Source organism: Archocentrus centrarchus, chromosome 3 (assembly GCF_007364275.1).
Source record: "Archocentrus centrarchus isolate MPI-CPG fArcCen1 chromosome 3, fArcCen1, whole genome shotgun sequence".
NCBI classification, from domain to species: Eukaryota; Metazoa; Chordata; class Actinopteri; order Cichliformes; family Cichlidae; genus Archocentrus; species Archocentrus centrarchus.
Window position 1 is genome coordinate 8,924,458 of NC_044348.1, and position 24,035 is coordinate 8,948,492.

The following is a 24,035-nucleotide window of genomic DNA, read 5'->3' on the forward strand; positions in this document are numbered from 1 at the left end:
CGCACATTCAAAGACTCCTGCTAGTGCTAAATCTAGCTGCAGAGCGCCACCTAGAGAAAGTGAAAAGCAATTGTTTGCCTCTGCAGAGTTTATGAACAACACTTCAGCACAGAACAACAGTCGGTGCCAGTAATCATTTCATTTAGCTGCACCCTGTTTGCTGTTTGCAGTTCTTTTGAAGCTGTATGCTTACACTTCTTTAATCTGCCATTGACATTACATTACATCATGAGTGATGGAGATATTAAGAAACTGAGGGAGCTGCTGGGTGCACAGAGCCAGTGCTGAGTAGTCAATGCTTTAATTAGTGTGTGTAACTGTGAGAGTTGCGACATGATTTGTGGAGGTCAGTGGGTCATATGATTTTAAGATTAGATCTCCCCTTTTCTATTGCGAAGGGTCAAGTCCAGCTGCTCTGCTCTGTGGATGATGTGTGGATTCTGTTGGTGGTCTTGAAGCCTTTCTGGTGTCTCTTTGACTTGGTGACCTCCAAGTCTTTCTCTGGCACCTGTTACATTTACATGTATTTCAGCCATGTGGAGGTCAAACAGCTGAGCTGTGGACAAAAGATTAGAACAGACCTTATTTGAATGAACCACGAGGAGCTGAATTGGAAGCAAACCACTGCAATATATTCATATAGCTACAGACTGCTTAGACCATCTTGCACTGTTGGCATGCTGTGCGACTGTCTATAAGTTTAAAAAAAAGACATGCAGGATTCTGGAACGACAACCTGATGCCGTTTACAGAAAACCTCTCATTTTGGGGAACTTGTTTCTTAACAAGGATCACTTTAAAACAGCCATCTTTGTGCCCTTGAACGGCTGCTGAGACAACAGCTCAATAGCTGCACTTGAAAACAGATTGTTCATTCTCAACCCCAATGCAAACTGACAGCTTAATCAATTTTGCAAAGAATGAGGTGAGAGAGGCCTGAAACTGCTGCATCTACTAAATGCTTATTTGGGGAGAGTGATTTTAGCTGCACTAAAGCTACTGTGTATTTCACATTTGTATTAATTTAGATCACTTTTATAAATCTCCTTTGAGATTCTTTTTTTCCCTTGTTGATCACTGTCATAAAAACCATTAGATCTAAACTGGTTCAATACTTATAAGACAATAAAACAAATGTTTAAAGGTTTTGTATCAGCAGTTGTTTTGTTGACTTGAGGTTTTTTTTGGTGAGTCAAATCTTGGCGTGCAAGATTTGAACAAATATCTCCGTAAATTTTGTATTTGATATTGAAAAAAACAGAAAAAAAAAAAATTCTCATCTGTAACTGCAGTTATGTTTGTGGTGCAAAACATGAATTTATTGATTTTCAGTCGTGCACACCAGTTTTGTTTCCTGCATCTTTTAGTCAGCATCATAATTGATTTTTGCACCCATCACAAAAAGGCAAAATGCCACGATGTTTGAATCGTGTCTCACAGTTCAGGGGGATAAATTCATAAAGGTGCTTTTGACATGACAAGCTCTGACTTAGGTGCTTTCTCTGACAGCAGCATAAACCCTGCATCATTGCTCCTGCCTCACAATTAAGGGGGTCAGCAGATGAAGCTACAAAGAGTTTTGTCTCCCCCTTGCTGCAGCGTTTGAGCCATGACTATTTTCTCACCGCTGTCTTTCACTTGCAGTAGAAACATAACTAGAAATAGTTATTTTGAGAAGTATAAGTTTGAGAAGAATAAAAAAAATCCATGAATTCACATTTTCTCTAATAATGCAAATTTAAAATTCCTATTAAATCCACTAAGCTCCTGTTAACATGAAAATCTTCAATTGATGTAAACATTTATTTTTAAGGAACACGAACTTCTGTTCATTATTTTTCACTGCTGTGTGCACTGAGGTTGCATCACACTGCCTCCACCAAAAAGCTGTCACCCTTTAGGTGCAGCAATCAGCATAACCTTCTCCACATTATCTCCACAATTTGACCGCCACAGGCAGAAGCTGAACATAACGTTTCTCCACATGCTCAGGTTCCAGTTTCTTCCAATGTCAATCATTCAATCCAATAAGCAACAGCGAACAAGAGTTGATACCAGAATAAGCTGTTTGGCACTGGCAGAGAAGATCTGGCAAGTTTTTCATGGGAGCAGCTGACACACTCAGTTCTGCTGCTCAACCCACAAATGCATTTTCCTTACAAATGTGGCTCCATTTAAGGGAAATAAACAGGCTTTCCAACAATATAAGATTTATTGCCAAGAAGCATTGTTACAACAAAGAAATAATTGACCAAGCACAAGTTTCCATACTTTTTGTGCCAAGATTGTTATATAATCAAACTGGGATTTACTGGAGTTCAGCTATTAAAAGAAAAGACCTACGTCACCAGCCAACATCATTCAGCCAATCTGAAAGACTTGTGAGCTTTTCACACATTGTCACAAACGTTACCATCAGGTTCTTTTAGGCCTCCAAGGTAACCAAGGCAAAAAATAACCAAATCTCTTAAGTTTTGTTGTCAGGAGCATTCAAAGGCATGGCGTGGGACGCTAAAGTGTCTGGAAATCTTCTGTAATTTTACTCCAGTGCAGCACAGTGTTGAACAGAGTAAGTCTTTTTTCTTCTTCTCTGTGAAACTTTTTGCTTGCAGACGGTCAGTGCATCACATTATTGGTTCTTTTTTTTATTATGATTATTATTGCTTTAACTTTTTCATGAATTTATTGGGTCAGACACAATAAGGAGGTACTGTAAGCAGAGACTAATTTGAATATTTTCAAGGTCAAATCATATTTTAATACAAACTATCAGGAAACGATAAGGCAAAAATGTGTCTGATAGTTATCTGACTTAAAGTTGTTAAATTTCGATTTAAAGTTGTTAAATTCAGAGAGTAGTTATGTGTCGTTCTGTAAATTTTTAAGGTTTCCGGAGAAGAAAATAACTGGAAATTGAAAATGATTGCTACAAAACACAACTGGAACTTGCTGTGGCACACACAGGAGAAGTCATCAACTATGAATTTTATCTATAATAACACATTCCATATTGAGGGGTATTGACATGGACTCAGAAAAGAAGCATGATGACATTTGAGTCTTGAATTCCTTTGACAGCTCTGACACTTGCCTTCTAACACGTAAGTGTAACAAGGTGGCCAGCCACATAGATCAATACACTGCTCAGTGAACACATGTCACACCCATACAAACACAGACCTTGAAGGTGAGTGAAGAGTGTGAAGAGTTCAGCAGAACTCAGAGTGTTCTTCAGGTTCTGTTCATGTACTGATGTTGCTAAAAAAAACAAACAAAAAAAAACTTTATATGTGTCAATAGCAGAATCACACATTTAAGGAAGAATCCCACCTCTATTTCTACATACATGTAACTTTATATAACATTTTCTAAGCAGCCAAAGAAAAACGGCTCTGCGTTGACTGAGAGTAACAGTATCATTTATTTTGAGACTGAATTGTCTCTGATAGAGTACTGTGCAAAATCATGAACCTGTCCTCATTTAGTTTTATTTTGCTACGAAAATGGGAAGTAAGTGCAGTGATTTATTGAAACATGTGCAATCATACAACTCTCCAGGCTTCTTGAAGGACTTTCAAAGCTCTTCTTTGGATGCTGGCTGCTTTTTGTTCTGTTCTCTGTCAAGATGATCCCACACTGCTTCAGTAATGTTGAGGTTCGAGCTCTGGGGAGGTCAATCTATGACTGATAGTGTTCCACTGTGTGTTTTCCTATCCACGTATGCTTATGCGGTGTGTTTGGGATCATTGTCTTGCTGAAAAATGAAGCTGTTGACAATCGGACACCAGATGGTTTTGCATGGTGGATCTAAATGTGTTCATATTTCCATCAATTTTGCCAAGATCTCCAGCACTCTTGGCTGAACTGCAGCCCCAAAACATGACAGAACCTCCACCATGTTTTATCAGTGGCTGTAGACACTCACTGTTGTACCTCTGTCTTGATCTCCTGCATACATATTGATGATTTGAACCAAACATTTTAAATTTTGATTCATCCCTCCATCTGACCTGCTGCCACTGTGTAATTTGTCATACCTCAGCTTTTTCTCCCTATTTCTCTTCCTGAAGAATGGCTTCTTGACAGCCACCCTTTCCACAGAGACCATTTCTGACGAGGCTTCAGTGTACAGTAGATGGATCAACTGAAGGGCCAGATGCATCTCTCAGGTCCTGTGTCAGGGCTTTGCTGGATTTTTTTCCCTATTCCTTAAGGACATGACTTTCAGAGACTGTTCATCTGCTCTAGATAGTTGTTAGGCCTGACATTTCTTCTTTTGTCCTCTACTTATCCACTTTCCTCACAATGTTTAAGGACACACTGCACACTGTGCTATGTCAATTTTTCAGCTAATAGCTCTATGAAAATCAAATGGTTGCAAAAATACTATTTTATTCCCATCACATTGTCTAATTGTTGGCATTTTTCATAGATTTAGCTAAAGAAAAATGGGAAAACGTAGATGTTTTTGCAACTGGCTGCTAGTAACAAAGTGCCTAAATATACAATTTAAAATTGGTTCTTTGCTGAGTTGTCTGTTATGTTTAGGTACAACACTGCTTCATCCCTTGAGTTAGGTGCATTTTTTATGCTTGAATGATTCATAGGTCAGTGTGAAGTGACTCAACAAAAATCAAAATCATCTGAAAATAGTCAGCTACAAGAACTGGACTGAAACTGAGTGAAAAAAGCAGCCAATGTCCAAAGAAAAAAACTGTTAAAAACCATTAGAAAGTTGGAGAACTGTTGTGCAAGACTAATTAAAAAAAAAGAAAAAGAAAGTCTGGCTCATTGGAAGCAAAATATAAATAAATGAGGGATGGCTCAAGACTTTTGCACAGTACTGTATGTATGTGCAGATAACGAGGCATCTCTCATCACAGGACTATCAGAAGGTGTTGATCTGCCAAAGACAATTGTGTAAATTTGCAAACAGATGTTTGGAGCTTATGAACCCAGTTTTTCCGGGTTCACCATGAAAAGGAGGAAGAGTCGATGTTTGAGATTTCAGTGAACTGTTACTGTACACACTATTAAAATTTGTACCTAGTTATTCGAATTGTGTCAACCATTAAATGTAACCAGAGAGCAGAGATAATAAACAGTTTCTGCAATAGAGCTTTATAAATAGACCTCATCCAGTACTGCTCCCATCTGTTTGTTAATGAGGACCATCGTTCACAGGAAAACTAGAAAATGAACAGAAAAGATTTTTTTGGTACGAAAAATCCTAAAAACCTTTTATGACTGCACAGCTCATTATGATTTCTCTGCAGGATGTAGATATGCATTTACTCATCGACAATCAACAGAAACAACACTAAGAGAGGAAAGTACAGTTAAAAAATGGAGCTCATGAGTCAAACCATGCCTTCTTATCTGCCAAACACAGTGGTCTAGTTACCTTTTGGAAACACTGTTTACAGGTGCAAATGGAGCAGACACACTGGAATTTATTGATAATTTCACTGCTTACAGAAGAAGTAAGTCAAACAGGAGCATTTTGTGTGCTGAAACATGCTATGTGATCAACTTTTAGCAGGACAACAATCATAAACATACATCAACATATATCCCAAGATCTTTTGAGGTGATCCTGAAGAACGTGAAGGCAGTTTGCATCCAGACTTGGCCTTAATTTTGTTTCTTCCACTATTTAGCTTTTAAAGATAATAATTAATCCTATTTACATTCCAGGCTCTTCACAGAACGAGCCTGACTGTACAGATGCCGTGTTAAGTAGGAGGTTAAGACCATGCAGGACAGAAATCTGGCAAGGTGCTCAAACCACAATTAAACAAACACTATCCAGACTGAAATATGCACACGCTTATTACAGCTACAGGCATATCCTCTCCCTCTGTGAAACACCAAATTAGGACATTTTGATGTGACATGCTGATGGTAAATCTAACATGTGACAGTGCCAAAAAATCATGTCCAGTGAGCACACAGTGTAAAAAATATGTGGTGTATCCACAGTCAACAGGGCTAACAGGCCTTGTTTTATATTTTTATCTTACTGTAAGAAAAACATGGTGGAGGTTCTGTCAAACTGAGCATTTTGTCATTTTAATTCACCCAAGAAATGCATGTAAAGAGAAAAAACACACAACAAAAATATAGCTATGGCTTGCATGGCCAAATACCCCAGATGTGCATTTGTATTCACTTCTTACTGCTCACAAAATGTACTGAGGCTCAGTCAAAAGCTCTTTTCTACAGAGGACAACTAACATTTAAAATACATTTCTGAAGGCAATGACTGCACTGTAAGTTTCGGAGCTGTCAGAGCTGATATTCTGCAATATTTTACAGCTATTATACATATAAACGCAACAGGGTGCACACAGAACATCACATAGCAATATTTAGTGTTATTTATATTTTCAAGAAAATAATATCAAATGCATAAAATACTGTTTAATGTGTTAATGCTTTGGGGGGGGTTTCATTCCCCTTTCCATGGTACAGTGCTTAAAACATTTGGTTGACAAGCAAAAGCTCTGGTTCAAGAACAGGAGGAGACACAAACACAGCCTCAAGGGGGGTCACAAGCTGGTGTACTCCTAGTGCCAGTCTCAAGCTTGCATAAATGGGAGGGTTGCATCAGGAAGGGCATCCAGCATAAAATTTGTGCCAAATCAAATATGCACTGAGCTTCGGGAAATAAGGGGGCAGAAAAAAGCATCAGATGTAGCCAATCACACAGTGCTGGTGTTGTTCCTAATTCATTGTATTAATTAACATGATTTGTCATTGCAACTGAGCCGTCATGTTGTTTTGATGTCATGGCTTTGTGACAAGGAGAACGAGTAAGAACAAAAGAAACTCTGGCTTGCCTGCTATGTTGAAAAAGTAAAATATAAAAGCAGTAAAGTCCACAGAGGGTTAAGGTTGCAGCAAATGATGGTCAGCATTTCAGCAGGAATGATTTGTGTGTCCCAAAAACAAAAAGATAATGTTGCATTATTAGTTTAAGTTGGCGGTGGTTAACACTGCTGCCTCATAGCAAGAAGGTCCTGGGTTCTAATCCACCTTGGCTGATGCCGTTCTGTACTTTCACCAAGCACTTGCCCATAGATTGTTGTCTGATTGTTGAGATTTTTTTATTTTGTTGGATTTTACCTTTAAATTCTTCATAATGCTTCATCTTGAGCCTAATTGGCACTTTATAAATTAAATTGAATTGAACTGCACTGTGTAACTGACTGGTCCGGTGCATTTATATAATTGTGTAATGTTCTTAGATGATCAAGAACAGCAGAACAGACACTTTTTAAAATGCACTCACAATAAGGCAGTTTACACACACTATAACTGAAAAAAAGACTCAAGGACATCAACAAAGGATTAATTGATTGAATAGGCATGTAATGACATCACCATTTGGTCTTATCATATCATGTGGAGAACTGAAGTCACAATAAAATGAACGCACAAACATACGGTACATGCTATACAATTGTCTTTCACACACACATTTACACACAGTCCTCCTGACAGAGCTGTCTGCCATTAACGATGGTCATACTTGCCACAGAGTGATTTGAGCTGCGGACAGAAGTCACACGTGTACTGTAATGCATCGGGCTCTGTGAGTGTTTGGTGATGATACGGCAACACCAACACAGCTGCTGGTTGAACTGCTTCTTGAAGGACTTGCTCAGCAGATAGAGGGCAAAAGGGTTCAGGCAGGAGTTGGTGAAGGCCAGGATACGAGCTACAACACTGCACATGAAATGTACCAGTGAGGTGTCCACCTGGCAGGCAAGACAGAGCGTTGAGATTTGAGATATAGGAAGAAATTAAAATTTTTAAAAAAGGTGTGAATGCTCTCTCAAAATATATAAAAATAATCTGAATTTCTTTGCGCTGATATTCTTTCAGAAGCTCTAATTTCATCTGAACTGCCTGTTTTTAAAAAGATTTACTTCATGTGAGCCATCACAAACAACAGTGTTCTCAAATGCCCCCAAACAACAACTTTATTTAAATAGCATATTTAGAAACAAGAAGTGCTGACTTAGACTTTTTGGATCAGAATTAGGTATATTATTTAATTAAATTATAATCACAACTTCCACATATGTGTCCTAGAATACACTGCATATGTGGAAAAAAATACAGACTCCCAGTACACAAAGAGACAGAAAGAAATGAACTGGTGTACACTATTTAAAAAAAAAAAAAAAGGAATTTTTGCCTACCTGGGAGTAGTGATAGGAGCGGTATAAGTATATGATGTGACTGGGTAACCAACATACTGCAAACAGACCTACAAACACAAGCACTGTCTTGGCCAAGCGCTTTCTTGATTCAACCTGTTGATCACAAATAAAAAACAAAGTTTAATATTAGTTAAAATTTTGAGAGCCATTACAGACATCTAGAGGTGAATTACATGATACATTTTAAAAGACTACAAACATGTGGAAGTAAATGTCAGCTTTTTCCAGTATGCCAAAATTTTGCTTCTTGATTTTATTTCATGCCTTTTTTTATTTTTTTGACTGCTGGCAGAATACAGAAGGCTTCAAAAGCAATTATTATGATATGTTTCATGTGCTTTGCTAGCAGGGACTCATGTCATAAGAATAATGCAAACTGATCTATAGCTTTGTAAGTTACGCTTTTAACACTTGCCTGTCGTTTTGCATGAACGTTTCCTTCCACCGGCAGGTCACAGGTGCTCCTCATCAGGCTCTGAGCGATGAAACTGTAGTACACAGATATGACCAGAAGGGGGATGACATAGAAAATGAGGAAGGAGGCCATTGAGTGAATCTGAGGGTGCAGTTCAACTCCATGGGGATAAGGAGCACAGGTGACAAAGCTCTCATTAGTGGAGGTGATGTTGAAGGTGTGGAGGTCAGAGAACACAGCCTCAGGTATGGCCAGGATCAGGGACAAGACCCAGATAAGAGCCGCCCACAGGACAATGCTGGTAGTGGAGGTTGATGTTTGGACATCCAAGGGTCTCACAATGGCCCTGTACCTGAACGATATAGACAGAGGTGAATTAAAAACCACAGGTAGAGAGAAAGAGGGAGAGAGAGAGAGAAAGAGTTGCATGTATGTATAAAACATATCACAGATAAGATGTTCCTTTATACCAGTGGTGTTCTGTGGGGGCAAGCAATGCAGGCAGTGCTTGCCCAGTGAAATCTAAACAACCTACCACCTCGTTGCATCTCAAACAGTGTTTGGTCCCAAAAAGGATCTCCCATTGCCTGTTTCCATCCAGTCAGTACACTCTTGTGGTCATCTTCTGGCCACAGTTGATTAGTGTTCCTGGATGCTAGCCTGACTCTCAGCAGTTGACATCTACAGCTTCTTTAATTTTCATAGCCATGTCTGTGTCACGTTAACAAAGTCTGGAGCTGGGCAAACTCAGCGATCAGCAGCTTTCTTCTGGTTATTTGGGCATGCCCGTTTTTGGATAAACCTCTGGTCTTTGACTGGAGACTGACAAGGCTTTGGCTCTGCTTTCACTGGTCTGAAATCAGTTATTGTGCAGAAAATTACTCTGTGATTTATCATCTTAACAGCTAAACTTTCTCTTCAGATTGCAGTGTGAAGAAACTTTAAATGTAAAATCCTTTAACACATCATCAAGGAAAACCTTGAAAATGGTGAGGAGACACCAAATCCCACCATGTTCAGTTTAATAAAACAGACGAACGGTTGAACAGATGCAGGCTGCACCAGCACTTTTCTGAGAAGTCACTTGTTAAGTCAGCTCTTTTGCTAGTACGCCACCTTCATTTTTTTAAAAACATATTTTAATCCCCCTGTAGGTATTAACAGTTAATTGTGTCACATAGTGCTCAAACGTTTTAATTCAGCTGCGATTTCATGCTATTTATATATTTAATATGCTTATGTCTTTTTTCTGAGCTCATTAAAAGCTGAATTTTAGAGATACCTCATCCTAAAAGGACTGCCACACTACAAATGTCTGATGCATTACTGTAAACAGAATAGAAAGTATTTAAAATTAGTTCAATGATGTTTAATCTGCAGAATTAAAACTGAGTCATCACTGTTAGGGAATATTTTTCACCAGAATAAGTACTTTTACTTTTGATACTTTATGTACAATTTAGCAGCAATACAGTTTTACTTTTAGTGACACTACTTTTAGTGTGCTGTTGCTACTTTTACTAAAGGAGTGGTTTTTTATATTGCTCCAGCACTGACTGTTGTCAGGTAATGCTCAATATTTTTGGTAATTACAGACCATATGGGGTTAATGGGGAAAGGTGTGTGTGTGTGTGTGTGTGAAAATTGTGCAAAGGGGGCTTACAAGGCTAAAAAAAATATATCATTTCACAGTTTCCCTTTTCTCTAATGGTGGATAAAATTGTAAACACGTTTTATAATCTTATACATATGACAGTTTTTGTGTGTGTGTGTGTGTGTGTGTGTGTGTGTGTGTGTGTGTGTGTGTGTGTGTGTGTGTGTGTGTGTGTGTGAGTGAGTGTGTGAGAGAGAGAGAGAGAGAGAGAGAGGAAGAGCTGAAATATGTGGACACAATGTTCTGTGTATGGCTTCCATTCAAACATTAAAGAAACACTCCTTTTATAGGCTACGGGGAGTTTTTGTGTTTCTTGTCAGAGTTCAAGGTATTTTTTCCCTCCCATGTTTAGGGTAACATTATACTGTGTGAGAGCAGGCTATATTCGTATTAAAAAGTTCTGACGCACATGCATGCATAAACATTACAGGTTTGCAGGTGTTATCCATCAAATCCATCTAGTAAAGCTGTGACGGCAATTTTTTTTTATTTATGCCAATTACAATAGTCAACTAAGTTCGAAATAATACATTTACAGTAAATAATTATTGATTATGTAGCTATTGACTGTATTTATCGTTTTACACATGGTAACAGCTCTGAATAGAAGCTCTGTCGTGCATTATTCCCGAGCATCCATACACAGGTAAATATTTTCTTAGACATAAAGTCTGTACGGCCTACTTTTTAAATACAAGACGTACAGTCACTTCCATATAGGTCTTTCTTAAAGTTTTCCTGACTATAACGTAGGTATGTCGGTAATAACAACAGAAACCTACCTGTCAGCGGAGAGGGCTGTGAGAGTGAACACAGAAACCCCAACCGAGGTGAGCTGGATGAAGGGGATGACTTTACAGCCCACTCTGCCGAACAGCCACTCCTCTGACAGGTAGCGGCTGGCATCCACCGGAGCGCAGGTCACCAGCAGTAAAACATCCCCGAGAGCAAGGCTCGACATGAAGAGATTCGGCACATTCCGGATGGATTTGGAAGAGCAAAACGTCTTGATGAGCGTGATGTTGCCGATTAGCCCCAACACAATGATTACACCGTAAACAGAAGCGATGGCCACACCGGTGTACCACATCGTCTGTGCCGGGCTTTGAGGAGAAATGAGGCTGGGCGACGCGTTTGGGTACTGATTCTGCATCTCTCCCACCGTGTAACCCACTGACTGCTCCGAAGATGCCTTGGGATGAATGTTTACACTCAGAGATATGAAAACAAATCCTTTGGGGTTTCAAAAAGCAAAACAACTCCTGTAAACTTTATCATTATATTTTGATCATGTGCGCAGGTCCCCCCCCCCCCCCCCCAAAAAAAAATCAATAACTGTGCCTGGGGTATGGGTTTAAGAGAGAAAGGATGAAAATTGTGCAAAGGGGGCTTACAAGGCTAAAAAAAATATCATTTCACAGTTTCCCTTTTCTCTAATGGTGGATAAAATTGTAAACACGTTTTATAATCTTATACATTAACTTTAAGTATGACAGTTTTTGTGTGTGTGTGTGTGTGTGTGTGCGTGTGTGTGTGTGTGTGTCCGTGCGTGTGTGTGTTTATTTACCATGGAGAGAGTATATTATCCACACAATGAAATAGGCCAGTAGATATAGAGAAAAAGTACATAAAATATAATAACAAAATATTTGTGTGTGTGTGTTTTTCAGAGGAATGATTTTTTGTCAAGCTATGTAATTCTGATCTATGAATCAATCCAATGTTTTCCCATTTCTTTAGCTGAGAAAATCTGAGAAGATTGCCAAAGATAACACAGTTTAACAGGTATAAAATATTATTTTTGCACCAACAAGATGATTCTCAAAGAGCTATTAGCCGAAAATGTGGCATATCATGGCCTGGCGTGCAGTGTGTCTTTAAAATGATAAATTGAGGAAAGGGGAGGAAAAAGATGAAGTTTAAGGCCAAAAAAATAAACTACCTACAGGAGATGAGCAGTATCTGAAAGTTATGTTCTTAAAAAATAGGAAAAATCCAGTAAAGTCCTGACACAGGAGCTGAGAGATGCATCTGGCCCTTCAGCTGTTCCATCTACTCTTCACCCCCCCCCCCCCCCCCCCCCCCCCCCGATTTCTCTATATGTTCCCAGGAATATGGAAATCGGTGCAGTAATTTATTTAAACATACAAACATCCATGTAAATAGAGTACAGAGGAAACAGAGTTTGTACAATTCTAACAAGCTTGAAAGTCAACATTTATTCCACCTTTATTCTTCAACACAGCCTTCTTTTAGTGGATGTTGTGTACTTACAGATTAGATTGGCTGGGTGATTTTTACCTGATTGCCTGGAGCCTTAAATCTGGCAAGTACCCAGCAGGATCCTGTAGAAAGTGATATCTCAATAGACTCTCAGCTGCCACCGTATAATGAAACTTCACAGGTATCAGAGAGAAAAGAGAGCCAACAGATGCAGGCAGTCAGGTAGAAAGATGATCTGTGAGAGACCAATTACTGTTGATCCACTGAAACATTTATTCAAGACAGATTTCACAGGTACAAACACTGAAAGAACAATGACCAAGAACCCAGCAGGGTCTGATGTGCCATGGAAAAAGAACATATCTAATCTAATCCCTGTGTGTCTCTGTGTCTGTCGAGAACTCCCAGGTAATTTAACATGCTTTAATTGTGTTAGATGGCAAACGATGGCGGTGAGGTCTGAAGCCATTATGTGGAGGTGAGATGAGAAAACCAAGAAAACAAGGAAAGCAAGGGGGGGGGGATTAGGGCCCAGGGAAGAAACCCTGAGATGAGAGGATGCTCTGCATGACACAGGATACACCTGTGAACAGTTAGAAAAAGCACAGATTTATAAACCCAGAAAGAGTGAAAAATAATTGTTTGATTACTTTATAAAGACGAAAAATCATTAATCATTTCAACCTGGAAAAGGTTACTAATGAAGTCTAAAATGTCATGTAAATATCAGTGTTGTGCTTCTCTTACAGACATTCAGTGTGTAATTTTACAGGGGAAGTACACAGCTCAGTTAGCTTTTACCACAGCTCCCTGCCAATTATGTGATACAGCATAAAATGTCATAGTGAACTTTGTGAAACTGCTCATAATTCTGCAGTATTTACAGGAATTCAGTCTGCAGGTTTCATGACGGTCATGGGACAAAAATTTGGGTTTTTACGATAAAACCTTTAAACCCGCAACACTGACTGTACTCAGATTCAGCTTTTCATGCTCAGAACCACATAAAGACACTGATGCCTTATATCAGAGGACTCTATATGAAAGTTAAACTCATGCTTTATCGTACATAGTAGTGTGGCATATTTGGTTATTTACCTGTTGTTTTAATATGTAGAAGGCTGATTGTTTCCTTACAAAGTCAAACAGTACAATATCTGTAAGATGAGATGATGTGGTAAACATACACATCGTGAAACCTGTCACACAGAAATGCATTTATATCTTCTCTCTTTCTGTCTTGGCCAGCCAGGCCTTACTTTTAGAAATTACTACTGAACACATGCAGTTTTTTATTGAGTTGATTTTGAGAAGATTTTCACCAGTCAGCCTAAAAATGCAGTTAGGAAATTGTCATCACCCGTGGGCGGCCAGTTTTCATCTTTATGAACACGCTAACTCGAGAATGATGTGACCTAGGATGTTTAAAATCACACCATAGATGCAACTGCTAAACATCTAATGCCACTCACAGAAAGCGACAGTACTCTCAGTGGTTTATAGTAGCGATGAGCGTGTGAAACCGAAGCTTCGATACGTGCTTCGAACCCTGGGCTTACACCCCCCAGAGAACCACTGCTTCGAAAATCACGTGACACGTGACGTCCGAAGCAGCAAGTGCTCCGTTCTTGGAATGAATCACATGACTGGTTCAGGTGATTCGCTGGTTACGAGTGAAGGAGCGAGAGCGAGACAGTCATCCAGGTTCATACTTGCACAGTTTTAGCGTTGTGATGGCCAACAGTTACTGCTGAGTTATGAATTAAAGACAACCTTTGCTGGCTCGTCCTTTCAACGTGATGACGGACGTTGTCGTATCAAGATTAACGCAAAAGCGGTAGTTACACAAGCACAGCCAGTTAATGCCATGTTATCCCAGCACTCTGCTCAATAACACAACACACACGTTCATCCTTCTTTATTTGTAAATAGAACCTGATATCGTGATATTTGGTCATAACGTGTGTGCCTCAGACAATGCAAAGATGCTTCAGATCATTGAGGTGTGTGAGCGCGTGCATGCAGGTGTGTAATTGAAAGCGTTGCACTTTTCCAGGAGAGGGCGCTATAATTGAAGCTTCGAGTAATGAACCTATTTTCGAAACAATTGGCTCAAGTGGTTCAGTGCTTCACAAAAGCTTCATTTTCTCATCACTAGTTTACAGTCCTTATGATTTTAGCATTTCTTATTCCTGGTTCTTACGTAGTCATTTGCAAGTAACTAAAGCTCACGTGCACCCCATTAAGATCTACTGACACCTGTAATTATGTGTTCTTGAACTTTTACTTCCAGGGGATTCGTGCCACCTAAAGATCCTACTGCCAGGAGGCTGAGGGGGTAGCAAGGGCAGATGACAGTATTTTTTTTTTAAGTGTTACCTGATCTGAGCCTCCACCCTCCTATGTATGTTTCGGTAATCACATGCCACCTAATGGAAAGCTGAATTAATACCAGTCACTGGCAACACAAAGTGGGGATGTTCTTCAGTTGGAATGTGTGTTTTGAGCTATATGTGGCTATTACTGTAACAAAACTATTTGCGTGTCTGTGTCTCAATTCACAAGTGTGTATGCTTATCTGCATGTGTGCAATCAGATTTGTAAACGTGTAAATAAATGCACACTTGTGGTTTGAGATACGAATCCACAGTTTTGCTCCAGGAAAAGCCCCATAACCCCATAACCTGCTTATACTGTTTCATTGTTCATTTATATACATTTGTATAAATTGTGATTTTTCTTGTTACTGTGACCAGGTTTAAGGTGAGGAAGAATGCAAATCACTCCCCTACCCCCCCAAACAATTTTCTTTTCTTTTCTTTTTTTCTATGACCTGTCATGCACGGCTAATGAAGAATACTGGAGTCTAAATCATCCATCCATCCATCCATCCTGTTAATTCGGGTGAGCCATCAGCAATTACTTGCCATATCCTGTTAGTGCCACCAGGTGGTGCCCTGTTAACAGTTATTGAAGAGAGATGCACGTTTCAGGTAAATGTAGTTTCCATTTACATGCTTATTTGAGATGGACCTATCAGTGCAATATTTATCATTATTTTCTCTGTTCTGTTGTATGATATTTTATGGAAATGATTTACATCTTGCCAGGTTCCATCAGTGAATTAGGCCTACATGTTCTCTTTTATGGATTTTGTAGATTTTGGAAAATTAAAGACCGGAGGTTGTTATACTGAGGTGACTCATTGGTTATTGGGCCACCGGTGATACTAATGAGAGGGAGGCAATGTGACAGCATCAATGTGCCATCAACATTTTTTCATTTCAATTTAGGTTAAATTATATCCTTCAAGTTCACAACAACAGTTACCTCAAGATGCTGTATACTATAAGGTAAAGACCCTACAGTATTGGAGAAAACCCCAACAATCTAGCGACCCCATATAGACAAGTACATTGTAATGGTGGGAAGAAAAAAAACTCCCTTATAACAGGACCTCCAGCAGAACCAGGTTCAGGGAGGGGCAGTCATCTGCTGCAACTGATTGGGGAGGGGGGAGAGAGAAAGAGAAAGAGTAAAGAAAAAGGACAGCACAGAGAGATAGGGAAAAACACACACTATGGAAGAGAGAAGACAAAAATTTTATGTCATGTTGTAGTGGTTTATAAACACTTGGGGAATGAAAAGAGGTGAGCAGAGAAGTCGTTAAGGACACCTAATCCATCCCCAACTATAACCTTGATTAAAAAAAAAAAAAGTCTGGGAGTGAAGTGCTCTGTTAGGATAATATAGTACGATGAGGTCTTTTAGTTAAGATGGGACCTGATTATTCAAGACTTTGTGAGTAGAATGATTTTAAATTCAATTCTAGATTTAAATGCTCTTCACAATTCCTTGGGGATTGTTTGTGATGCTTAAATCCCTTGCTTTTAAAACATTTAGATGAGTGTGTGAGCATGCTCACCCAGGATAAAAGATTTTTTCAAGGATATTTCCTTACACGTGCCATGGTTCACCTATTTGAAGTGGGGACCTATATACCTATATATTAGATTAGATTAGATTCAACTTATTGTCATTGTGCGCACAAGGCACACAACGAAATGACCAGATCACTCATCAAGAGACGAGCATCTGCGGTCATGCAGCCAGAGTTAGACAATGTGGTTTAAGTGTCTTGCCCAAGCCATATATATATATATATATATATATATATATATATATATATATATATATATATATATATATATATATATATATATATATATATTTCTGCTTGCTAAAATCTCCAAATCTCTTGGAATAGTAGAAATTATGTAACCTTTAGAGAATTCTGTGCCCTCTGAAAATGCTCCCCCATAACACCAAAAATCCTTATGATAGGCCAGAAAGCATGATTAGATTGACTCTGTGTTCAAAATGATAATACTAAAAGCACACCAGTTGAGACAAAGAACATCGTCCAACACAACACCTTATTTCCCTCTGGCTGACTTAGCACTGCACCTGTGATTAAATCTTAAAATTAACGTCAATGAACTGTATTACTGAGAGGCTTTGGGGTGATTACCTTTATCACTGCAGACTGTGTTCTTATGTCCTTTAACCCTGCAAAAGGTCTGTGAGTTATTTTAAACTATGACTAGTGTGATCCAGAAGTGGTTGAGATGCAGCAATCAGAGTGGGTTAAGGATATGAGGATATGAAGAATATGACTAACTAGATGAATTTACCTGATTGCCTGGAGCCTTAAATTTGACAAGTACCCAGCGGGTTCCTGTAGAAAGTGATGTCTCAATGGACTCTCAGCTGTCACAGTATAATGGAACTTCACAGGTATCAGAGAGAAAAGAGAGCCCACAGATGGAGGCAGTCAGGTAGAAAGATGATCTGTGAGAGACCAATTACTGTTGATCCACTGAAACATTTATTCAAGACAGATTTCACAGGTACAAACACTGAAAGAACAATGATGAAGAACCCAGTGTGCCACGGATAAAGAACATATCTAATCTAATCCCTGTTTGTCTCTGTGTCTGTCAAGAACTCCCAGCTAATTTAACATGCTTTAATTGTGTTAGATGGCAAACAATGGTGGTGAGGTCTGAAGCCATTATGTGGAGGTGAGATAAGAAAACTAGAACAAGGAAAATGGGATTAGGGCTCAGAGACGAGAGGATGCTCTGGTTTCCACTCAAAAACTTAAGCAAACAACAACCCGTCTTTTCATTTTTTTTCCATACTTCAAAAACATTTTTCTGGCCTGGTGCAAAGCATTTCATAAGGAAAAGGTTATTCCTGAAGCATAAATTTTCATAAAAATATGAAGCAAACAATTGTGTGATGCTCCTACAGACGTTCAGTGTGTACACAGCTCAGTTTTTACCACAGCTTCCTGAGGTAAAAGCAGTAAATTGCCATATTGAACTTTATGATAATTCTGCAGTATTTACAGGAAGTCAGTCTGCAGGTTTCACAAAAGGCATTGGAAACCTGACAGACAATGGGTGATATAATAAAACCTTTAAGCCTGCAACACTGACTGTACTCAGACACAGTTTTTCATAATCAGAACCACCCAGTGAGTGATGCCACATAAAGACACTGATGCAGATACACTTATGGCTTTTTGAAAGTTAAATACATGCTTCATTGTGCTTAGCAGAGCGACAAAAATCAGTTTTAACATGCTGAGGGCTAATTGTTGTTGCTTCTTTACAAAGTCAAAAAATGTTCTCCTCATCAAGAGGAAGTGGTAGCAGTACCCACACTTTTACCACACACAGATGACAATTATTAAAATCAGTCACGCAATGTTACACATCAGTTAAATACAGAAATACACTTTCATCTGCTCTACTTCCTCAGCTGTGTTTCAGTTTTATGATTTGATTTTAGCTATCCTGCTGTTTGAATCAGTTAGATTTGTCAGTGTTTGTCAGCTGTGCAGGCTTTCTGTGCATCACTGCTGACTGAAACTCATTTTATTTAAATACATAAACCCACTACTACCCATCCTTCAATAAATTGGTAAACGATAAATAAATGTTTCCAAGCACTTTTTTGTTGTATTTCAAATGATAGAATAAAAGCATTCAATGCAACGGTCCGTCCAGCTGTGTTCAATGTCAAATAAAAAAAACGCATTTCCTTCGTCAATGCGAACGAAATAATATTCCGTAAGGTTTACAATCTCCTGTTTTGGTGCTTACGCAGTTTACGTAAATAGTGTCCTTCTCGCTGGTATTCAGCACGTACATGCCGAGGGATGTACGCTATCGCCCCCTGTGGTCGCAGAATATGATGGGTTGCAGAATTTGGTGTAACACCGGGTCACGGGGGCAGGATCCTAAGCAGAGAAGCCCAGGCTTCCCTCTCCCCAGCCACCTCCTCCAGCTCATCCGGAGGGACCCCAAGGCGTTCCCAGGCCAGCCGACAGATATAATCTCTCCAGCGTGTCCTGGGTCTACCACGGGGCCTCCTCCTGGTGGGACATGTCCGGAACACCTCACCCAAGAGGCGGCCAGGAGGCATCCTAATCAGATGCCCGAGCCACCTCAACTGGCTCCTTTTGATGTGGAGGAGCAGCGGCTCTACTCTGAGCCCCTCCCGGATGGCCGCACTCCTCACCTTATCTCTAAAGCCTCTTTCCCACCAACAGGGTTCCGGAGCCGTGAATTGAACCGTTAGGCGGGTTTTCCACCGCTGAAACACTCGGTGCTCGGCCGAAAAACAGGCTCAATTCCGGCCCCCGCAAACTAGCTGGTCTGAAACCAGGAACCCGTGCCGAAGGCGGCAGAGGGGCGTGACTCTGCCGTCTCAACATCAAGTTTTCTACCATATTTCATGTGTATTACATGAGAAAAGCGCAGCGATGTTCACGGCTGTGAATTAGGTTGGGCTCTAAGGCTGAAATTGCTGCTTTGTATCAGTTCATATCACAGATAAAAGGACACAAAGTGCGTACTTGTCGTCTTGCTCTAATCGCTGTCTGTGTTTCCCTCTGTGCTGCACACAGATGCTGCAGTAGTTTGGTTTGGACCCTAAAACGTATTTGCAGCACAGGAAAGGGGAGCGTGTTCTCCCACGTTTGTGCGCTTCGGCTTCCGTGTCCAGACGAGGACCCGCCCACACTCATACATAAAGGAGCAGTTCACAGAAACGCGGTGGGAACGCGGGCCCGTTCTTAAGCGTTTCACCGTTTCATTGGGATCGGCACAGGAACTTGCTCCGGCTCCGGAACCTCGGCGGTGGGAAAGTAGCATAAGGGAGAGGCCAGCCACCCTTTGAAGGAAACTCATTTCTGCCGCTTGTATTCGCGATCTTATTCTTTCGGTCACTACCCAAAGCTCGTGACCATAGGGGAGGGTAGGAACGTAGATCGACCGGTAAATCGAGAGCTTCGCTTTTATACTAAGTTCCCTCTTCACCACGACAGACCGGTGCAACGTCCGCATCACTGCAGAAGCAGCCCCGATCCATCTGTCGATCTCCCGCTCCCTTCTCCCATCACTCGTGAACAAGACCCCGAGATACTTGAACTCCTCCACTTGGGGCAAGAACTCGTTCCTGAGCCTGAGAGGGCACTCCACCCTTTTCCGGCTGAGGACCATGGCCTCAGACTTAGAGGTGCTGATTCTCATGCCGGCCGCTTCACACTTGGCTGCGAACTGTTCCACTGCGAGCTGGAGGCCACCCCGTGATGAAGCCAGCAGGACCGCATTATCTGCAAAGAGCAGAGATTAGACTCTGAGGCCACCAAGGAAGAAGCCTTCCGCAACCTGGATACGCCTAGAAATTCTGTCCATAAAAATTATGAACAGAATCTGTGACAAAAGGCAGCCCTGACCGAGTCCAACACCCACAGGAAATGAATTCGACTTATTACCGGCCCGCAACAACAGGCCGGCTGTACTTGGAAGTACACACGTAACAAGCTCGTAAGCCAAGATGGCGCCAGTGTGTTCGGCAGGCCGTCGACCTCTCGTTACTTTGTGTTTTTATTGTTTTCATGTTCGGTATTGTGCGCTGAGTGTCTGCTTGTATATGATCGCCAATCCCTCCTGGACATTCAACTTCGAGCCAAAAGTTTAGGTGTAATTGATTATGGTGGACACGATACTCTGCCCCCACACCTATTGAGTGTCCCAACTCACCTCTTCCGGGCACTGGATTTGTCCTCTCGACGAAAGCGCCGCCGTTACCGTGGCAAGCGTGGTGGACAGCTGGTGAAACTCAAGAGCTGCCTGGCACGCTTGGCCCCCATGGTTCCAGTGAAGAACGGATTGCTGTTCTCTGTGCCACGGCGTTTTCTGGATCCGATCGACATTGGCCTGCTGCTCGTCTCTGGCGTGGATGGGTGCACCCTGTCACGTCCCCCCTGCTTCTCTAGGCTCCGCCAGCGCGGAGTAAACCCGAGGAATCTGAAGACACCACCTTGGGTCCCTCGGTCTGCTAAGTCACAGGCTGCGGCCCCCGTTAGGTTCGGCTTGGTTAATGCCAGGTCTCTGTCAAATAAAATCTTCATTGTAAGGGACTTCATCACTTCCAGTAGCCTGGATTTTCTCTGTATAACAGAAACCTGGATCGAGGCTGGTGATTCCAGTGTTTTTGTGGAGCTTTTACCATCTGGATTCTCCTACTTAAGTTCCCCTCGGACTTCCAGACGCGGAGGCGGAACGGCAGCTGTTTACAAGAACAACTTCAAATGTAAGCTATGCCATATACCATCCTCAAGTTTCAAGGTAACTTTATTTGAAGTGAATTGTTCTGACCCGGTGCTGTGTGCTGTCATCTACCGTCCCCTGAAATTTGACAAGGACTTTCTAGGTGAATTTTCTGTTTTTTTATCAGGAATAATGACTGAGTATGATCCTGTGCTTATACTTGGAGATTTTAATATTCATGTATGTTGTCCTGCGAAACCGATGGCGAAAGACTTTCTTACTCTTATCGACTCTTCTAATTTGGTGCAGTGGGTGACTGGCCCCACACATGAATATGGTCATACATTGGACCTTATTCTCTCTTATGGCTTGCCTGTGACTGATCTAGAAAAAGGTGACAATATTATCTCTGATCATATGCCTGTTCTGTCAAATGTTGTTCTATCTGCTGCCACAGTTAAACCTCTCCTTCCCACTGGTTGGTGTCGAGTTTTTAACCCTTCTACTCTTGCACAGTTTTCTGCTGCCTTTGAGCAGTTTAACGTTCCCTCTGACTTAGATACAGAGCAACTAAGTTTCTGGTTGCACGGATCTTGTAAGTGTATTTTGGATACTGTAGCACCTAAGAAAATCATGCAGCCCAAAGTAAAAACTGATTCATGGTTTAATGACAAAACTCGCACCGCCAGACGGGAATGCCGTAAAGCTGAATGTAAATGGAAGGACAATTTGCAAGTTTCCTTCCAGATCCTCAAAAACTGTTGGCGACACTATCAGAACACCGTCAAGGATGAAAAAAGGAATATCTATCCAAGATTATTGTGTCCCATCGTGATAATTCACGTATGTTGTTTAAAATGATTGATTGTGCCCTTAATGCCCCGCAGCCTCTTTGTGTAGAGCCATGTCTAAAAACATGTCATGATTTTCTGCACTTTTTTAAAGATAGGGTAGCTGCTGCAAGAGCCCTTATTTTACCACCTAGTTATGATCCTTCCTGTATGGCTCCTTATCCAGCCATGATTGAAAAATCTGAAACAGTGAATCTGACTTTTTTAAAGGATGTAGCTGAACATATCAAGCCATCGGGTTCTCCTCGTGACCCTGCTCCCCCTCGGTTTCTTAAGGAGGCATTTTCCAGCATAGGACAGATTATTCTTGCCATTGTAAACAACAGCCTGCTGTCAGGTACAGTTCCTGCGAGTTTTAAGCACGCTGTGGTGCAACCTCTACTTAAGAAACCCGGCCTTGATCAAACAGTTTTAGCTAATTTTAGACCTATTTCTAAGTTGCCTTTTATCTCCAAAGTTTTAGAGAAAGTTGTTTCCACTCAGGTTATGTCCTATTTAGATAAACATAACATAACGTTTTTCAATCAGGTTTTAAGGCCCTGCACAGTATGGAGTCTGCGTTAGTGAGAGTTTTTAATGATATTTTTAGGGCAAATGATGCTGGGGAGCATGTTCTTGTTCTCCTCGACCTAACTGCAGCATTCGACACGGTGGACCACAGTATTCTATTAGCTCGTTTACTGACCAGGTTTGGCTTCAGTGGCACCGTATTAGAATGGTTTAGGTCTTATCTGGCAGACAGAACCATGTCTGTAAGGTTAGCCAATTTTGAATCTTCATCTGCTCCCCTACTTTATGGGGTCCCTCAAGGCTCAATCCTCGGTCCCCTGCTTTTCTCACTTTACTTGCTCCCATTGGGCTCTATACTTAGAAAGCATGGGATCTCCTTTCACTATTATGCAGACGATAGCCAGATATACATGCCTTTAAAAAAAGGTACACACTCGATTAAGCTGCTATTGCTGTGTCTTGAAGACATTAAGGCATGGTTGGCCTTAAATTTCCTAAATTTTAATGATAAGAAGACTGAGGTAATGGTCTTTTGTCCCAGTGGCCCCTACGTAACATCTTCCATTGACCTGGGGCCCTTGGAATCTTACAGTATTTAAGGCAGACCGTCTCAAACTTAGGTGTGAAAATTGATAGTGATCTTAAAATGGATTTCCAGGTCAGGGCAGTGGTTAAGTCCTGTTTTTACCATCCTAGGCAATTGGCAAAGATTAAACCAATCCTTTCAAAACCACATTTTGAAACAGTGATCCATGCCTTCATTACATCTCGGCTTGACTACTGTAATGCTCTTTACCTTGGAATTAGTCAATCCTCCCTTAAGCGCCTTCAGCTCATCCAGAATGCTGCTGCGCGGCTTCTGATGGGGGCCAGAAGGAGAGAGCATATCACTCCTATTCTGGCTTCACTACACTGGTTACCAGTGCATTTTAGAGTTCATTTTAAGATTCTCTCATTTGTTTTTAAATGTTTACATGGTCTTGCCCCATCTTATCTCTGTGAGCTATTAAACCCATACCTCCCAGCTCGTTGCCTCAGGTCAGCTGATCACCTGCTCCTAGAGGTGCCAAGGTCGAAGTTGAAGCTCAGGGGTGACAGAGCTTTTAGTGTCGCTGCTCCTAAACTATGGAACAACTTGCCGTTACATATTAGGAGCGCGCCTTTATTGTCGACTTTTAAAACTGCTCTTAAGACACATTTTTATTCCCTGGCTTTAATACATCCTGAGACTCATTTTATTTGTTTTATTTGTTTTATTGTGTTGGTTTCTTATTGTTGTTGTTGTCATTGTTATGTGTACTGGCTCATTTGACTTGTATCTGTACAGCACTTTGTTGCAATTGCTGTTGTTTTAAAGTGCTTTATAAATAAAGTAGTAGTAGTAGTAGTAGTAGTACGGACCAAGCTTTCACTGCGGTTGTACAGAGATTGAATGGCCCGCAACAACAGGCCAGACACCCCATACTCCTGCAGGACCTCCCAAAGGATACCCCAAGGGACAAGGTCGAATGCCTTCTCCAAGTC

At 40.8% G+C, this 24,035-nt stretch overlaps 1 protein-coding gene across 1 annotated transcript; it reads right to left on the reverse strand.

The window, feature by feature from the left end:
* Positions 1 to 7,356: 7,356 nt before the first annotated feature.
* Positions 7,357 to 11,453, reverse strand: grpr (gastrin-releasing peptide receptor). Its single transcript, XM_030726209.1, has 4 exons — positions 11,083 to 11,453; positions 8,647 to 8,998; positions 8,211 to 8,324; positions 7,357 to 7,763 (listed from the first exon to the last, which is right to left on the reverse strand). The coding sequence occupies exons 1-4, from the start codon at positions 11,451 to 11,453 to the stop codon at positions 7,485 to 7,487; spliced, it is 1,116 nt and encodes a 371-aa protein (XP_030582069.1). The 3' UTR covers positions 7,357 to 7,484.
* Positions 11,454 to 24,035: the final 12,582 nt, after the last annotated feature.

Excerpts from the sequence above, each read along its gene's own strand:
- grpr (XM_030726209.1), bottom strand. The coding sequence starts at position 11,453 with ATGCAGAATCAGTACCCAAACGCGTCGCCCAGCCTCATTTCTCCTCAA. Across the intron at positions 8,999-11,082 it reads ACAGCCCTCTCCGCTGACAG|GTACAGGGCCATTGTGAGAC; the intron begins GTAGGTTTCTGT and ends TATATCGTTCAG. Across the intron at positions 8,325-8,646 it reads ACGTTCATGCAAAACGACAG|GTTGAATCAAGAAAGCGCTT; the intron begins GCAAGTGTTAAA and ends TGTGATCAACAG.